The sequence below is a fragment of the Moschus berezovskii genome, chromosome 27 (assembly GCF_049115385.1).
Source record: "Moschus berezovskii isolate FMDL1 chromosome 27, NW_MosBer_1.0, whole genome shotgun sequence".
Lineage (NCBI taxonomy): Eukaryota > Metazoa > Chordata > Mammalia > Artiodactyla > Moschidae > Moschus > Moschus berezovskii.
Window position 1 is genome coordinate 38,388,666 of NC_142486.1, and position 17,092 is coordinate 38,405,757.

The following is a 17,092-nucleotide window of genomic DNA, read 5'->3' on the forward strand; positions in this document are numbered from 1 at the left end:
ACACGCCTGGAAAGACAGCCTGCTGGGAGTCATGGCTGGGGCGGTTCCCCTTGGTCCGCGCCGAGTGGGTCCGCACACACAGAGGGCTGATGTGACCTGTTCCTTGGGTACATGAGTGCCTTAAGGCTCAGAGACAGACCTGCTCAGGGTCCCTGGGGGTTCAGGCTTCTGACTCTAAATCCAGTTTTCTTTCTCACAGTTGAGACTAGTAGGAAGGTAGGAAGTGGCAACTCTCTTTGGCATCTCTCCCCAGATGCCAGGTTTTTTTCAAACACCTTGCTCAGCTTGTTGATTCCTGTCTGTCTGCTCTCCTGTAGGAAGCGGCTCTTGCTGCCAAGTTCACGGAAGTTAATGCCATCAACAGACAGAGGCTACAGAACCTGGAGTTTGCACTGACCCTCCTGAGACAGGTAATGGGTCTCAGGAAGGCATCCTACTGAAAACTGTCCCAACAGCGAAGACACTAGGCTCGCTCTGCCTCAGAGAAACAGAGGTGGCCAGGGGGCATGTCCCCTCGCTAATAGGGCAGGGCAGCGTGGGTGCCACCCCCACGTCCCCCCACATCCACATGGGCATGAGTCCAACCTAAGTGGCCTGTCTCTCAAACATTTGCTGGGAACCCAGTAAAAGGTAACTTACTTCTAAAACTCGAAAGTGTTTATGACAACGTTGTGAGGCACTGGGAGCGACCCAGCGTTCATCAGCGGTGGGTGGGTAACTGAGCCAGGGTCTGTCCACACGATGGAAAATGACCAAGCTGTCGCACGGTGAGGTGGTCTTCTCTGGCCGCTGCGGATCCTCTCGTAAGCGCAGTCAACAGGGTGCATGCAGATTGGGGGCCACCATTAGCGTGGAAAAGATGAATACACACTGCACACAAACACACATGTGTGACAAAGCTGACTGTGTCCTGTCAGATAGCGGGCTTCCCTGGTGGCTCAGACGGTAAAGAATCTGCCTGCAGTGCGGGAGACCCGGGTTCGATCCCTGGGTTGGGAAGATCCCCTGGAGGAGGACATGGCAACCCACTCTAGTTTTCTTGCCTGGAGAATCCCCATGGACAGAGGAGTCTGGCGGGCTGCAGTCCATGGGGCCGCAAAGAGTCGGACATGACTGAGCGACTAAGCACAGCACAGGACATCCTATAGGAACAGGACCAGAAGGGACAGGCGGCCTTCACGTCATACTCTTCTGTGGCTTTAAGATGTTTGTCCAGATCCATTTAAGCTAGTGGTTTTACCAATTTCAAAAGGAAGCCAAGGGCTCTGCTGGCCCCAACACTGAGCAGGGGGTGGGGGTGTCCCTTGGGGACTGCAAGACAAGCAGTGTGACCCTTGGCGGGTGGCGAGACAGGCACCAGCCACACGGAGTCCGGCACTAACCCTGTGTGCTCTCCCCCTTCCCAGCAGCCGGAGGCAGGTGCGAGCCAGGAGTCCCTGCCCAGGAGCAAGCCAGGCCCCGGAGCAGAGGAGACGTGGAAGATTCAGAAGGAGCTGGATGAGGAGACGGAGCGGCGGCAGCAGCTGGAGCACGAGGTCCGGAGCGCCCAGGAGGAGATCCAGGCCCTGCGGAGCCAGAGCCCGCAGGAGGCGGTGGTGACCAAGGAGGTGCTCAGGAAGGTGCCGGACCCGGTGCTGGAGGAGAGCTTCCAGCAGGCGCAGCAGACCCTGGCCGAGGAGCAGCGCAAGAACCAGCTGCTGCAGGGGGAGGTGGAGACGCTGCGGCTGCGGCTGCGCGCCCTGGAGGAGGAGGCCCGCGCTGGGGGCCAGGAGTACGTGGTCAAGGAGGTGCTGCGCATCGAGCCGGACCGGGCCCAGGCTGACGAGGTGCTGAGACTGCGGGGTGAGCTGGAGGCGCTGCGGCGGCAGAAGGGGGCCCGCGAGGCAGAGGCGCTCCTCCTGCAGCAGCGCGTGGCCGCCCTGGCCGAGGAGAAGCAGCGGGTGCGGGAGGTGGTCACGGAGAAGGAGGTGGTCAAGGTACACAATGACCCCCAGCTGGAGGCCGAGTTCCGGCAGCTGCAGGAGGACCAGCAGCGGGTGCGGGGGCTCCGGGAGAAGCAGGAGGAGGAGCTGGGCTTCCTGCAGGACAAACTCAAGAGGCTGGAGAAGGAGCGGGCCATGGCCGAGGGCAAGATCACCGTCAAGGAAGTGCTCAAGGTGGAGAAGGACGTGGCGGTAGAGCGGGAGGTGGGCGCCCTCCAGCGCCGGTACGAGGACGAGGCCGCCAGGGCCCGCGCCAGCCAGCGGGAGAAGACCGAGCTGCTCCGGAAGATCTGGGCCCTGGAAGAGGAGAATGCCAAGGTGGTTGTGCAGGAGAAGGTGCGTGAGATTGTCCGGCCTGACCCCAAGGCTGAGAGTGAGGTGGCCAACCTCCGCCTGGAGCTGGTGGAGCAGGAGCGCAAGTACCGGGGGGCCGAGGAGCAGCTCAAGAGCTACCAGAGCGAGCTGGAGGCACTTCGGAAGCGGGGCCCCCAGGTGGAGGTCAAGGAGGTGACCAAGGAGGTCATCAAGTACACAACGGACCCTGAGACGGAGAAAGAGCTCCAGAGGCTCAGGGAGGAGATTGTGGACAAGACCCGCCTCATTGAGAGGTGTGACCTAGAGATCTACCAGCTGAAGCAGGAGATCCAGTCCCTCAAAGAAGCCAAGCCCCAGGTGCAGACCAAGGAGGTGGTCCAGGAGATCTTGCAGTTCCAGGAAGACCCCCAGACCAAAGAGGAAGTGGCGGCTCTGAGGGCCCGGCTGGCCGAGGAACACAAGAAGCAGGTAGACCTGGAACGGGAACGTGCGTCCCAGGAGGAGAAGATCCAGGAGAAGGAGGAGGAGCTGGCCCGGGGGAAGGAGGTGGTGGTGCAGCAGGAGGTGGTCAGGTACGAGGAGGAGCCAGGCCTCCGGGCCGAGGTGAGCGCCTTCACCGAGAGCATTGATGCGGAACTGCGGCAGATCGACAGCCTCCGCGGTGAGCTGCGGCGCCTGCAGCGCCGGCGAGCTGAGCTGGAGCACCAGCTGGAGGAGCTGGAGCGCGAGCGGCAGGCGCGCCGTGAGGCTGAGCTGGAGGTGCAGCGCCTCAAGCAGCAGCTGGCCCAGCTGGAGGCACAGGAGGGCGAGGCCCGCGAGAAGGTGACCCTCACGCAGAAGGTGGTGCTGCAGCAGGACCCCCAGCAGGCCCGGGAGCATGCCCTGCTGGCCCTGCAGCTGGAGGAAGAGCGGCACCGCCGGCAGGGCCTGGAGCGCGAGCTTGAGACCCTGAAGCAGCAGCTGGAGCGCCTGGAGACGATGGAGGTCAAGGAGAAGGTGGTCTTCTCCGAGAGCGTCCAGGTGGAGAAAGGCGACACTGAGCAGGAGATTAAGAGGCTCAGGGGCAGTCTGGAGGCCGAGAGCCATGGCAAGAGGGAGCTGGACGCCGAGGTGAGCCGGCTGGAGGCCAAGCTGTCGGAGCTGGAGTTCTGCAACTCCAAGTCATCCAAGGAGCTGGACTTCCTGAGGGAGGAGAACCACAGGTTGCAGCTGGAGCGGCAGAGCCTGCAGCTCGAGGCCCGCAGGCTGCAGTCGGAGATCGAGACGGCTGCGGCCGAGGCGCAGGGCCTCAGAAGCCTGCCCGCAACGGCTGGGGCCGACCCCGGGGCGCCACTCGACTCACGCCTGCGGTCCCTGGAGCGGGAGCTGGACGACCTCAGGAGGCTCTCCAGGGACAAAGACCAGGAGATCGAGGAGCTGCAGCGGCGCCTGGGCTCCGTGGCCGTCAAGCGGGAGCAGAGGGAGAACCACCTACGGCGCTCCATCGTGGTCATCGACCCTGACTCGGGCCGCGAGCTGTCCCCCGAGGAGGCCCACCGCGCCGGCCTCATCGACTGGAACATGTTTGTGAAGCTCAGGAGCCAGGAGTGCGACTGGGAGGAGATCTCCGTCAAGGGCCCCGGCGGTGAGTCCTCCGTGATCCACGACAGGAAGTCCGGCAAGAAGTTCTCCATCGAAGAGGCCCTGCAGAGCGGGCGACTGACCCCTGCGCAGTACGACCTCTACATCAACAAGCGCATGTCCATCCAGGAGCTGGCCGTGCTGGTATCGGGGCAGAAGTAGGCCCGCCCCCAGGGAAGACGCTGCCAGCTCGCCCCTGCCCGGGACCCTCCCCGGGCCATCGTTCCCTGGCCCCCACACAGCTCCCAGTCTGCGCAGAGCCCCATGTGCCACCACCCCAGCTGCTGGGCCCAAGTACAGGCGGGACCAGCCCCCGCTGAGCTGTCCCTCAGCCTGGAGAGCGACCTGCTTGTCCCCCGATTGTTCATGCCTGCAGTGCCTGTCTTCCTCCCCACTCTCCTACACTCGTCTATCAGCAGACTCCCCCTGGGACACCGGGAAGCGACTGATGTCTACCACTGAAGCACAAAACAGGCAGCAGGCCCGTGGGCCAGCCTGCTCCGCACACCACTGGCCCACACCTCAGCAGAGGAAACTCAAGGCAAGGAGGGCTCTATTTGGCAAAGCCCTGGTCCCCGGGGCCACCACCTGCATTCACAGCTCTCCGGATTCCAGTTCAGCTGACTCGCCATTGAGGCCTTCTGGGGAAACCAATCTGGGCGCTATGCCAAAGGAGGCGCAAAGAAACCAGAATAGCATCTGGCCCTGGTGCTCGGGTGAAGCTTAACTGTCAAGCCAGCCTGTCCCAAGAGAACGCACCATCAGAGGATGTGTTGTGGTTCCGTGACTGAAGTACTTTCCTAGTGGACTGTCGCTGTCAGCCTTGGATTTGGTGCCTGATCCTGCTTATTCTTTCACTGCCACTTAAGACTCCACAGTTGATTTTTTATCAAATGAAATTTGGGTTCTCTATATCTCATGTATTATGTAAGAAAATGGGAAGGAAGAGGGAACTCTATTTATAGCGTGAAAATAAACACCTGGTGGCTTGATTCTAATTTCATGGAAAGTGTGTTTCTTCCTCTCTTGCGAGTGAGGCTGATTCCCCAGAGCCTGCTTGACTTTCAGCCAAAATGAATGTTCCCCAACTACCAGCCCCTAAGGGAGAGAGAATTACTTGCAAATATGGTAAAAAGAAACGCGAAAGAAACAATGTTCTGGAAACCTTGAAACAATTTATTGTGTTGCTTTATACAAGATTAACAATTTCCACACCACCCCCAACACCAACATAGTCGCTGCACAAAAGCCACAGCCCTTTCACACCCAAGAATCGCCAGTAAGGGGAGCCCACAGTGTGGTGGCCGGGACGCCTCCGCCTGCAGCCCTCCTTGCCGTGGCTCAAGTCATTCACTCTTCCGTTACCACAAATAAAGCATCAACAAGGAAAAGAAACCTCATCAACTCCCCATCAAAGAAACGTTTCCCTGAGGCAAGAGGCATCGCTAGATTCCTAAGGAGGAGGGCATCCTGCTCCGGCTGCAAGCTAGGTGGTGCCGGGAGGTGGGGGCGCGGTGGGAGGGGCACCTGGTGTCCTCCACTGCTCAGCGCTCTCGGACGGACGGCCTCTGCGCCGCTCTGAGCTCAGCAATACCAATCTCTTCTTTGGCTCTTTTGCTACTACCTAAGACTAGTCTGTAAACTGGAAACCCAAGTTGCAAAAAATAGATATAATAAAGGGACAAGGACTCCACTTGGCCCCATGTGACACACGTGTTGGTTTTTTGTTAAAAAAAAGTCAGAGCAGAGGCCTGGCCGGTCTTGCTTCCTGGGGAGCCGGGCAGCCTCTGAGAAATCGCAAGACACCAAGTGTCATATCCTGGGAGTCAGGACCCAAAAGAACTGCCCGTGTCTCCACACAGGCAGGCGCACATTCTGAGGAGGCTGTTTACTCTCAACTTAAGGGAAATGACTTAGCTGGAGCAGTCAGTTCAGACTTCACAGGACAGGCAAGCGCCCGAAAATCCTTGAGAAGCAGCCGCTGGCCCCGTCCGTCTCCCAGTGAAGGCAGAGCCTGATGTCTGGAGAGCGCAGACCTCAAGGCCTGCTTCTGCTCGGCAGACAGTTCCCAGGGGCCTGTTCCCGCAGCTCTGCCTGAGCATGGTTTTACAATAAACTGGAATGTCTACCTGCAGCCTGGAACTCCTCATATCCTCAGCCCTCAAAGAGACGAAGAAGGAATTCAGGGCTCTACAGCCAACCTGCATGAACTGGGGAGAAACAGAGTGGAGGCCCTGGCTGAGCTGGGACCTGGGAGGCGGGGGCCCGGGTGACCTTCCAGTCAGGATGGCCCAGGTTGTGATGTGCAACCATAGAAAACTCAAATAAGCTGGCTCTTAGATACAGACATGTCTTTAAAAAGGTCTTCATCTGAGACCCACTCACAGGGCCGAGTGGACGTGTCCAGTCCTGCTCCACCATAAAGGCACTGGGATTATGTCTTCCTAGGAACAACATGATGTGCGGAGAATAGTCCAATTCTATCCAATGCGTTTAATGGTAAGGATCAAAACGGAGCCAAAAATAAGTGTCTTTAAAAATCCTACCACAATTGTTGAATCTACAAAGGTCTTTTCTCTAAAAGAGCTTCATTGTCATGTTCAGTGGAGAGACTGGCCCCCACGATGAGCACACGTTGGGTGTTCTGAATATTTTTCAGAGGACAAGGTACCTCTCCCAGCTGGGGTATGAGCCGGGAGGATGGACGGACACTCTGACCAACCAGGGAGCCCACTGTGGCCAGAAGGAGCCCCCGACCAGTAGGGTGCGCTGAGGTACTCTGGCCAAACGCGAGGAGCTGGGCCACCTGCTCTGCCCCGCCACCAGAGCGCCCAGCACGAGCCGGCGTGCTCCTTGGCCTAGCGCTGCCCCTCCAATGATTGTCTGCAACAGAGCTGCAAGGCGCCGAGCACCAGGCTGGCCAGGGCCCCCAGAGAAGCACAGGGCTGCTCCCTGAACTGAAGGCACATCACACATGCCAAGAGACGCTCCACTTAGCACTCACACCTTCTCCAGAAGAAAACCAATGGCAGAGCGTAGATATTATCTGACTTCTGAGACCTCCTTGTTCAGCTTCCAGCCTTTGCCCTGAAAAATCACAATTTCCTTGGTACACTGGGCCCTTTTCCATGAAGCTGAGAAGCATCTGAAAAACAGTAAGCAAAAACAGGACACAAGACTCTCAGGATCTCCTTGAAGGCAGCAGTAACTAAACCTCAAGGGGACCACTTCTGAAATAGCAAAAGCCTCCGAACACCGAGTGTTCTGGGGCTCGAAGGAGCCGGACACGCTGGCAGGTTACCTGCAGCATGGGCAGTGTGCCGGCGCTGGCTGTCTGTGCTGCAAGGGCCGCTGCCGTTCCCAGCCACAGCTGCCTTCCCAGGGCAGAGCCCGGCTCCTGGTGAGACCTGTCAGATACAGTGAGCACCTCTCCACTGCAGACCTTGGGGCCTGGAAGGGCAAGCTCACAGGCACTCATGTTCTGAGCCCACATAGGGAAGAAAGCAAAGCAGACATGAGTCAGAGCTGGGACAGCAGAAGGCTTCTCACTGATGGCCACTCAGTGTAATCCCACGACACGACGAGTGTCTAAAGAGAGACATTCAAGTGGTCTCTTACAGCCCAAATGCTTTTTAGACAGCCTTTTAACTCCCAGAGGAAAAACAGGAAGGAAATGGTACAAGAAAACACTTTTCCCTTTTTTCCTGAAAATTCCACACATCAGTAGTCACGTTTCCAATAGCACTCCAATTATTTTCTGTTTGAGAGTGTTACCAAAAGCAAACAGAGAAAGTGTAGTCTTTCAAATGCCACCCGCTCTTGCCTGGATGGCTCGGAGACCAATAGTTTGTGAAACAAGTCCCTGCTTTCTCCACAGGAACAGGGAGTAACTGCTGACAAGGCTTAGCCCCAGTTTCTTGCTCTGAAAAAAACATGTTTCTGTCTGAGGGACTTGCAGTCCACCCTTGCACAGAGATGGCCTCTGGCATTCACTGTTCAGCGTAGCCCCCAGGCCGTGTGTGGAGCGGCAGGAAGAGCAGCCGGCCCTGCACTATGCACACCCGAGAGCCACGGTCCCGGCACAGGTGGGCAGGCCGCCCACTGGGCATGTGCTGGCTCAGGGCGCCCGTCCCTCTCCGCATGCTGTGAACCAGGGCTTGCAGGCTGGCCCCTTCTGCAGCCACTGCTGCGTGCAGAGCAGACGCCAGGGAAGAACACGCTGCTCAGTCCTGCTGTGCTCCCAAGCTCCCGCATCACCCTGGACTGAAGCTCATGCTGCTCCTCTCCTGGACACATGCTCCGTGAGCGGTCAGGGTCCCTCCTGAAGCCCTGCCACTGTCACCTGCCACTGCTACCAGACCTCCCCTTTCACTTACACTAAGGTCGAGTCCTCTGTTAGCTGGTCCCACCTGGAAGGGGTGGCAGTGTGAACCGAAAGGCCTGCAGTGCCCCAGCTAGCCCCTGGGAAATCAGCACCGTCACCCTTCCAGTCTTGGTTACACAGAAGGGGTATCACAGCTGAGGGCAGGAAGTCCTGAGCCGAGTACTCAGCCACTGCGCCTCCCTCTGTGATCACACAGGGCAAGGCAGTGTCAGCGTGGGAGAGACTGCGTCCCTCGCGCCAAGTACCAGAGAGACACCCGCGCCTCCGAGGACAAACCGAGACGACACAGTGACGACGGGGGAGACGCTGTCCTTGGCAGCAGAGAAGGCCCCTGATGAAGGGGAGGGCCCGCAGCGCACGTGGCACCCTGACCACCTAGAAATTACCTGGCAGGCTCTGTGGGAGGTGGGCAGACACGGCAGTGTGCGGGAGAGGCGCGGCACGAGGTGGGCTGGAGTGCACGCCGGCCAGGAGACCTGAGAGCAGACAAGAGGGAGAGGGAACAAAACACACACTAAGGAAGGGGGAGCAGCCTGGGCGCTCCAGGGCCCCAGACGACATACTACACTGGGCCCGGGGGCAAACCCCGGGGTGGGAGGGCTCAGCACAGTGCTGGGGAGGCTGCCCACGGTCACACACCAGACACACACAGGAAAACAGCATGTGAGAGCAGAACCCGTCGGTCACAGAGGCCCAGGGGCCCCTCCTGAGCTCCAGTACAAGGGAGGAGGGAGACACTTACTATGGCCGAGGCCGTGGTGGAACGTCCCAGGGGCAGGGCCAGTGACTATGGCATCCTTGGAGACCCCTGCTTTAGCAGAGGAGTCAGCACTGAAGGAGATCACGTGGAGGGGAAGCTGGGAGATAATCCCCAGGGGGCTCGAGTTCAAGGCCCCAGGGAGCTTGGGACTGCCAGCCTTGTAGGACGAAGACAGCAGGTTCAAGGGTGAGGAGCCGGTCAACAGCACAGCCCCACTCGCTCCTTTCTGGGGAGGAAGCACAGAGAGGGGTCAGGAGTCCAGCCCCATCCAGAGCCCACTCACAAACCAAAGCTGGCACTGCACTGGGGGTAGGTTGGAAAGGGGTACGCACACATCAGCCACCCCTCCACTGTGGCCCCCAGGAAGGACCATCGCGGAGAACTAGCACAGAAGGGCTCCCCGAGCAGCGTTCACTTTACAAAGCAGGTATTAACTATGCCTCCTTTGTGCAAGAAAGGAGAGAGTATCATACTTGGATACCCAACAACAGAGGGATATAGCGATGTGTGTATACTTGCCTCCATCACACACACACACAGGCGTTTACCTTTGGCCTTTACAAAGAAACAGAAAAAACCTAGAAACTAAGGAACGCAGATACAAGGGCTGGAGGAGGAAGGCAGAGGCGAGTGAAGCTTTGCTAAACACACCTTTCTATAGGTTTGTTCTTTGCAACCACACTATCTTATATATGGGAAAAACGGAGGGAAAAAAAAACTCTCATTCCCCAACCTTCATCCAAACCTCCTGTAATCAATCACCCGAGGCAAGCCTCAGTAACCAGGGGCCGGGTCACGGAGCCTTTGTCTCATGTGTGGAGTCTCCCCAAACCCAACAGAATCACCCTGAGTACCAGTCTTCCTGGTCACGACATCCCTATAACTGACCACCTGAGGGCAGGACTAGTTTCACATGCTGGCTTGGAGAGATGACAGGCAGGAGGCTGTGCAGGGCGAGTTTCCTGACTCCCTTTGGCCATCCGGATCCACAGCCTCCCTGCAGACGCAGCGCTGCCCAGTCCTGCCCTGCTTGTCCTCCCCAGGAGAACTTTCAGGCTTTCCTGGGAGTCTGGCCACCAGAAAAGTAAAGGCCTGAAAACAGGAAGCCCGGTCCTCCTTCCAACTGGCGGGCTCGCTGTTCCTACCTGACCGTGAGCATCAGCTCTCACTCTCAGACCAGGGTGAGGCCAGCGGCCCTGCCCACATGGCCCACGAGGGCGGCAGGCCGCAGCAGGACACTCACTGGCAGGGAGGTAGACGATGTCACGCTGCTCACCGCGCTGGGCTTCAGGGAGGAGGTCAGCAACTTGGCCACGCCCTGGGTCCCCCCACTAGAATCCCCATTGGGACCACCAGGAGGGGCCACCAGGGTCAACTTCTGGGGTACAGACGGCTTCTTCACTGCAGGGCCAGGGACAGGTCGACTGGCGGACTGTCCTGTGGAGGAAGGCTGCGCTGTGGGGAGCAGGTTCCCAGAAGCAGGGCTCTGCATCGGCGTTCCTCCAGATGAGGGGCTGCCGGACGACACCCCATGTTTGGAGGCAGAGCCCAGGAAGGGACTGGTCTTGTAGGGTGGTCCTGAAGAGCTAGCTGAATGTGGTTTTGCTGGATGGCTCACAGCAGCAGAGCATGAAGCTAGGGTCTTATGAGAGCTGCTGCTGGAGGCTGGCGTGCCCCCTGAGGAGGCTGGCGTGGAAGCATGGAAGCTCTGGCTTTTGGTCGCTGTCTTGACAAGCTGCAGGAGGGAACGGTGACACTGAGGGGAGCCAGGCTTCGGGCCCTGAAGCTTATTGACGAATGGAGCCGGAGGGGTGAAGCTCTTCTGTGGCTGCGTGCCAGCATGAAAGACCTTGACCTGTGGGCCGGGCATGGCGGTGCTTGCTGGGGGCGCGTGAGACGTCCGCGGCAAGCCATGGTGCTTGGCTTTCGGCTGCTGCCCTTCCGGCAGGCCCTTGCCGAGAGCAGCCTGACAGGATAGCTCTTTATAGCCAGAACTCTCTGTTTTTTTCTCCTGAGAGGACTGCCCCAGGGCCAGAGCCTGTTCAGCCAGAAAATTGAGAGGTGACTGCAGAGAGCTAGAGGGTGGAGGGGCAGAAGAAGGGCTGGGCTTTGGAAAGTTCCTTTTTTCTTCTGGACATAGAACACCCGCGACCTTCTCTGCAGGCACTTTCACGGGTGCAGGCAGTGGGAACTCTGAGCTCCCACCAGCCCTGCTGTTCAATACAGCCAGTTCCTTGGACACTGCCTCCAACGAGGAGGCAGAATTATGGACCAAGTCTCCATCCAACGAGTCCTCCAGGTTGAGAGGAGCAGGATGAGCAAGGCTGCCAGGTGCCTGGGCCGAGAGCTCCCTGCTTACGGCTGCCACGCCCAGGCCTCCTCCCAGGCGCTCTGAAGGCAAAGCCAGGGGGCTGCCCATCTGGCCTGATGAGATGGACACCTTCTTATCCGGCTTAGCAGATGATTCCTAAAGGCAAGCAGAAAGGCTCGTGTTTACAAATGTCCAAAGATGCCAATCCTGGCCCTGCTGAAGGGGACTCGAGCATGAGAAAACATACAGATAGCAGGCCTTCCAGTGTGATTGCGAAGCCAGGGAGGAAAGGAGCAGGAGGCAGGCCTGCATGGACTCGGAAATGGTGTGAACCCACCACCCTCAGTCACCCTCTGGCCATGGCTGGGCGTGCTGCCAGTGCAGCACCCACAAGGAAACCGCATTGTCTCTGAAAAACTGTACGACTTGAACAAGATGTGCTCCCTTGCCGGCCCTCACCCCACCTCAGCTCCCAGCCGCAGTCAGGATGAAAGGGGACTGCTTTCACTTTCTCTCCCTCCTTTTCCCCAGCACCTAACTCCCCTCTGGGCTCAGAGTCTGTCCTGTCACTCCCGCCTCCCCAGCACCTGGTGCAGTGAGTCTTAGGGACATCAGAGGAGATCAACAGACATTTGAGAATAACTGATCTGCACGCTTCTTCCCTCGGGCTGTACAGGGACAGTGAGGGGCACTGCAGAGCCTCAGGAATTGGCAAAAATTTTGGTGAAACAGCAATTTTACTACATCGAGAGAGCTCTGCAACATCAAAGTCATTTCACAGTCTCCAGCCTCCAGCCATCACACTCCCCTCCGTGTCTGTCAGTCAGCTGGACAAAGCTTCCTGCCTGGAGAATGTCAATCCAGGCTTACCTGCTCTTGGCTCGGAGGCGCTCTTCCATAAAAGCTAAGGACAATTTACCAAGAAGACCTCATTTAACTCCACAACAACCTCAGGAACTGGCCAGGTAGGTGCTGCTTCCTAGACCTGGGGCTGGAGGGCACTAGTGGCCCAGGTCAGGTCTCTGTCCTGCAGACCCCAGGCCCCTCCTGAGGGCCAGGCTGCCTCCTGGTACAACCTCATCCTGAAGAGCTGTCCCCAGACCAGCAAAGCTCCATGAGCTGCCAGAAGCATGGCTGCAGAGAGCTAAGAAGAGGTGGTACATGACTGGGCAGGCTGACTCACCTTCACCTTCATTTTGGAAGAGGCCATTACTTTCTTCTTGGCCCTATGCAAACGAATGAATACAGGAAAGGTTCAGAGGAGATCCTCAGAGAGAAAAATGCCAGTAGTCCTGACAAGTGAAAACACTGAGACACTCACAGAATTGACGTCAGGTGCCCGTGGCCTCGTCTGCTCTCCTTAAACAGAGTCCTGGAACAAAGAGAACAGGGAAGTCCTCACGAGCCCCTGAAAGCAGTCTGCTCCCTGAGCCTCCCCACCTCCCTGGCATGCAGGGACTGTCACCCATTAACGTCAGGGGGCTGCCGAGGGGACCATACGTAGCTGCCTGGCCACCCGAAAGCCATAGAGCTAGGATCCCCCCAAAAAAGTGATGCCTCTGCCCCGGGACCTCTCAGAGTGATTCCTCCCCTAACGGCAGGAGCGCTCTCCTTACTACCTGTTCTCAGCCCCCTTCAAAGGCACAACTTTTCCCAGAGAAGCTCAACAGAATTTTCTTTATGCCCTTCCCTATGTACCATCGGGAGTCCAATCTATGGTGAGAAGAGCAAATCCACTTGAAGGGACTCTTAAGAGAAGGCCTGCTCGACCAAGAACACTCCCTATCACCACGGGGAGGGTCCTGGGAACACGCCGAGCAGGAAGCACCAGGTGTGGTCTCCCACCTAGACAACAACTACACTACACTAGCCGAACCCACCTGATGGAGCTACTCTGTAGCTTCAGAGGCTGCTCAAGCTTGCAGCTTCCAGGGGAGGACTTGGATGAGTAAACTGTGGTTCATCCTGGCTCTCAGCACAGGAACAGCCGCTCACCCCCCACCCGGTGGCCCGCAGCTGCAGGTGTTCCTGGAGCAGCTTGCACACAGATTGTGGGAACCAGTGTGGGAAAAAGCACCTTGTCTCCAAAGACCAGGGACCTGTGCTCTAATGGCCAATCGCTGCTTCTGATCGTGGGGGTGGGAGGTGCAGACATAGAGCAGCAGCCCATTGCTGCTGCACTGCTGGCTGAAAAAACTGCCAGGGAATTTAAAGGGCCAGGACCCCCTTTAACCTCTTTCTTTTTATCATTTTTCCCCCTTTCGGAAGTCAGACGTTAAAGACTAGAGCATTTAAGAAAAAAGAAAACTACATATGTGGGAGAAACCAGAAAGTGACTGCGTGTGCCTAGGGAGAAGTTTGGAAAAGACGTAAGAATAATACGTTAAGTTCACACCTCAGGCTGATCCTTGACATAGAGACAGCCTATACTAAAAACAAAACAAGCAAACTCCAGGGAAAGGGGCGAATCTGATTTTCGGAGTTATCACATTATTAGATTCAAATGTCTGCTGTTCAACAACAACAAAAAAAACACAAGGTACATAAAGAAACAGGAAATATGGCCCGTTCAAAGGAAAACACAAATCAACAGAAACTGTCTCTAAACCAAATGGCAGATACAACAGACAAAAACAACTGTCCTAAAGGTGGACGAAGAACTAAAGGAAGATGCAGAGAAAGAAACTAATGTGAAAAAATATCAACAAAGAGAGAAGAAACCTGAAAAGAAACCAAAAAGAAATTCTAGAACCGCAAAGGACAGTCACTGAAATCAAAGGATGCAGCAGAGAGAGTCGAAGGCAGGTCTGAGCAGGAAGAGAGAGCCTGAGACGGGACAAGGAAGGTGACCGAGGCTGAGGGGCAGCAAGAAAAGACTGAAGAAACGCACTCAGAGTCTGAGAGACCCAGCGGCACCACCAAGCACACACACACCCTCACAGCACGGACATCCCCAGAGGACAGAGAAAGAGGCCCAGGAGAGTGAAGAGATAAAGGCTGAAACTTTCCCAATGTGAAAACAATGTAAGCGTAAATATATGAATATAAATATCCCTTATGTAAACCGGGGGCGAATTCATGTCAATGTATGGCAAAACCAACCAATATAATATTGTAAAATAATTTGCCTCCAATAAAAAATAAATTAATTACAAAAAATAAATAAATAAATAAATATACAAGAAGTGCAAAGAACTCCACATAAGATGAAATCGAGAGGCCCACACCAAAACACACAATAATCCAACTTTCAAAAGCCAGAGACAAACACAGGATATAGAAAGCATCCAGAGACTACTGAATTATCACACACGAGGGATCCTGAATAAAATTATCAGCAGATTTCTCATCAGAAACTTTGGAGGCCAGAAGACAGTAGGCTGTTACATTCAAAGTCTAAAGTAAAAACAGTGTCAACCAAGAACCCTATATCTGACGAAACTGACCTTCAAGAGTGGGGGAGATGTAAATCAACTATACTTCAATCGAATAGTGGAGGATATCCCCAGATAAAACTGAAGGTGTTCATGATCAAAAAACCTATCCTGTAAAAACGCTCATGGGTCCTGAGGGTGAAACAAAAAGAGAGCACCTCAAAGTGACATGCACAAATAAAGATCTCAGAAAGGTGAATATACAAAGACACTATAGAAGCCAGTGTCATTATAAGAATGGTTTGTAATCATACTTATTAAAGTATGATTTAAGAGACTAATACTAATTTAAAAGCTAGTAAATACTATTATGACTTTGGTTGGTAACTCTAAATCCTGTTTTATACATAATTTAAGAGGCATTTTTAAAACATTAGTTTATGTTTTGGGGCACACAATAAAAATGTACTTCTGTGACAGCAGCAGAGCTGTATGGGGGCAGAGTTTTTAGATGTTAATCAACTTACAGAAGTATTAGTAACTACTTTAAAAAATAACAATTCAACACTCCAATCAAAAGACAGAGACTGGCAGAATAAATAAAAAACATGATCTGATCTAACTATATACTGTCTGCTGCTGCTGCGGTGCTGTGCTCAATCGTGTCCGACTTGGTGCGACCCCATGGACTGTAGCCCACCAGGCTCCCCTGTACATGGAATTTCCAGGCAAGCTACAAGAGCCAAAGACAAGAACAGACTGAAAATAAAAGGACTGAAAAAGGTACTCCATGCAAAAATAACCGAGAGCAAAGGCAGCTATATTAACATCAGACAAAACAGACTTGAACTCGAGAAAGGTTACAAAAGATACAGAAAGCTATTACATATTAATAAAAGGTTCAATACAGCAAGAAGATATAACGATTATAAACATTCATGCACCTGACAAACCTTTAAAATATATGAAGCAAAAACTGATGGAACTGAAGAGAGAAATAAACAGTTTTACAATAAAAGCTGGAGATTTCAATACCCCCTCACAAGAGTGAATAGACTAATCAGATAGAAGATAAAGCAACAGAGGACTTTAAACAATAAACCATTAGATATAACAGAGAAACACAAAAACATTCTACCCAACAACAGAATATACTTTCTCAAGTGCACATGGGACATTTTCTAGGATAGATCATATATGTTAGGCCACAAATGAACTCTCAGTAGATTTTAAAAGACAGATACCATACAAAGTATCTTCTCTGATCACAAGGGAATGAAATTAGAAATCAGTAACAAAAGGAAAACTGGAAAACAAAATTGCAAGAAAAAAAGGCAGATACATTAGACAACTTTTAACAACATACTTTTAAACGATTATTGGATCAAACAAGAATTCACAAAGACAATTAGAAAATACTTAAAAAAACAAATGAAAATTAAAACACACCATACCAAAATCTATAGGACAAAGTGAAAAGTGGTGCTGAGAGGAAATTTTTAGGTATAACTGCTTACATTAAGAAATAAGGAAGGTCTTGAATCAACAACCCAATTTTATAAGGAACAAAAAAAGAAGAACTAAACCTAAAGCCAGCAGAATGAAGGATATATTAATAATAAAGATTAGAGAAGAAATAAGAAAAATAGAGAATAAACAATAAATAATTATAGGCCTATTTAGACTTCCTATTTTTTTCTGATTTAGTCTTGGTAAATTCTGAGTTTCTAGAAACTTGTCCATTTCATCTATGTTGAAAGACACTATCCATAGAGAAAAAGGCAACACAGAGAACAAAGAAATATTAGGAAATTATGTATCTGATGAGGGATTAATATCCAGAATACATAGTGAACTCTTAAAACTTAACAAAAAAGCACACCAATTTAAAAATGGTCAAAAGACTTGAATAAATACATCTCCAAAAAGGATATATAAATGTACAGTTAGTATATGAAAAGATGCTCAATATCACTAATCACTAGCAAAGTGAACTATGGGGCACCACCTCATATCCATCAGGATGATTACTACCAAAACAAATAGAAAACAACAAATGTTGGTGGGGATGTGGAGAAATTGGAACTTCATGCCCTGCTGGTGGGAATGTAAAAAGATAACAGCTACTATGAAAAACATGGTGGAGTCTCAAAAATTAAACACATCATCATATGATCCAGCAATTTCAGTTCTAGGTGTACATGTAAAAGAACTGAAAGCAGAGTCTCACAGAGATGTTTGTATGTCCACGTTCACAGCAGCATTATTCACAATAGCTTAAACGTGGAAGCAACACTAAGTACCATCGATAGATGAATGGATAAGCAAAATGTATATATACAGGAG

At 53.5% G+C, this 17,092-nt stretch overlaps 2 protein-coding genes across 5 annotated transcripts in view; one reads left to right on the plus strand and one right to left on the minus strand.

Moving 5' to 3' along the window:
- Nucleotides 1-4,915, plus strand: part of PPL (periplakin) — a 48,366-nt gene extending 43,451 nt beyond the window's left edge. The window contains exons 21-22 of one of the 2 annotated variants that reach the window (XM_055409420.2): nucleotides 318-410; nucleotides 1,407-4,915. In XM_055409420.2, the coding sequence (XP_055265395.2) occupies nucleotides 318-410; nucleotides 1,407-4,079 (2,766 nt within the window). In that variant the 3' untranslated portion in view covers nucleotides 4,080-4,915. The remainder of the gene's footprint in view (nucleotides 1-317; nucleotides 411-1,406) is intronic. The other variant, XM_055409422.2, reaches the window with a different exon arrangement.
- A 157-nt stretch (nucleotides 4,916-5,072) lies between these two features.
- Nucleotides 5,073-17,092, minus strand: part of UBN1 (ubinuclein 1) — a 32,661-nt gene continuing 20,641 nt past the window's right edge. For 2 of the 3 annotated variants that reach the window (XM_055409423.2, XM_088832894.1), the window contains 6 exons: nucleotides 12,694-12,744; nucleotides 12,556-12,598; nucleotides 10,305-11,528; nucleotides 9,044-9,287; nucleotides 8,688-8,777; nucleotides 5,073-7,062 (listed from right to left, as the gene is read on the minus strand). In XM_055409423.2, the coding sequence (XP_055265398.2) occupies nucleotides 7,013-7,062; nucleotides 8,688-8,777; nucleotides 9,044-9,287; nucleotides 10,305-11,528; nucleotides 12,556-12,598; nucleotides 12,694-12,744 (1,702 nt within the window). In that variant the 3' untranslated portion in view covers nucleotides 5,073-7,012. Of the gene's footprint in view, nucleotides 7,063-7,218; nucleotides 7,399-8,687; nucleotides 8,778-9,043; nucleotides 9,288-10,304; nucleotides 11,529-12,555; nucleotides 12,599-12,693; nucleotides 12,745-17,092 lie in introns of all 3 variants that reach the window. The other variant, XR_016036572.1, reaches the window with a different exon arrangement.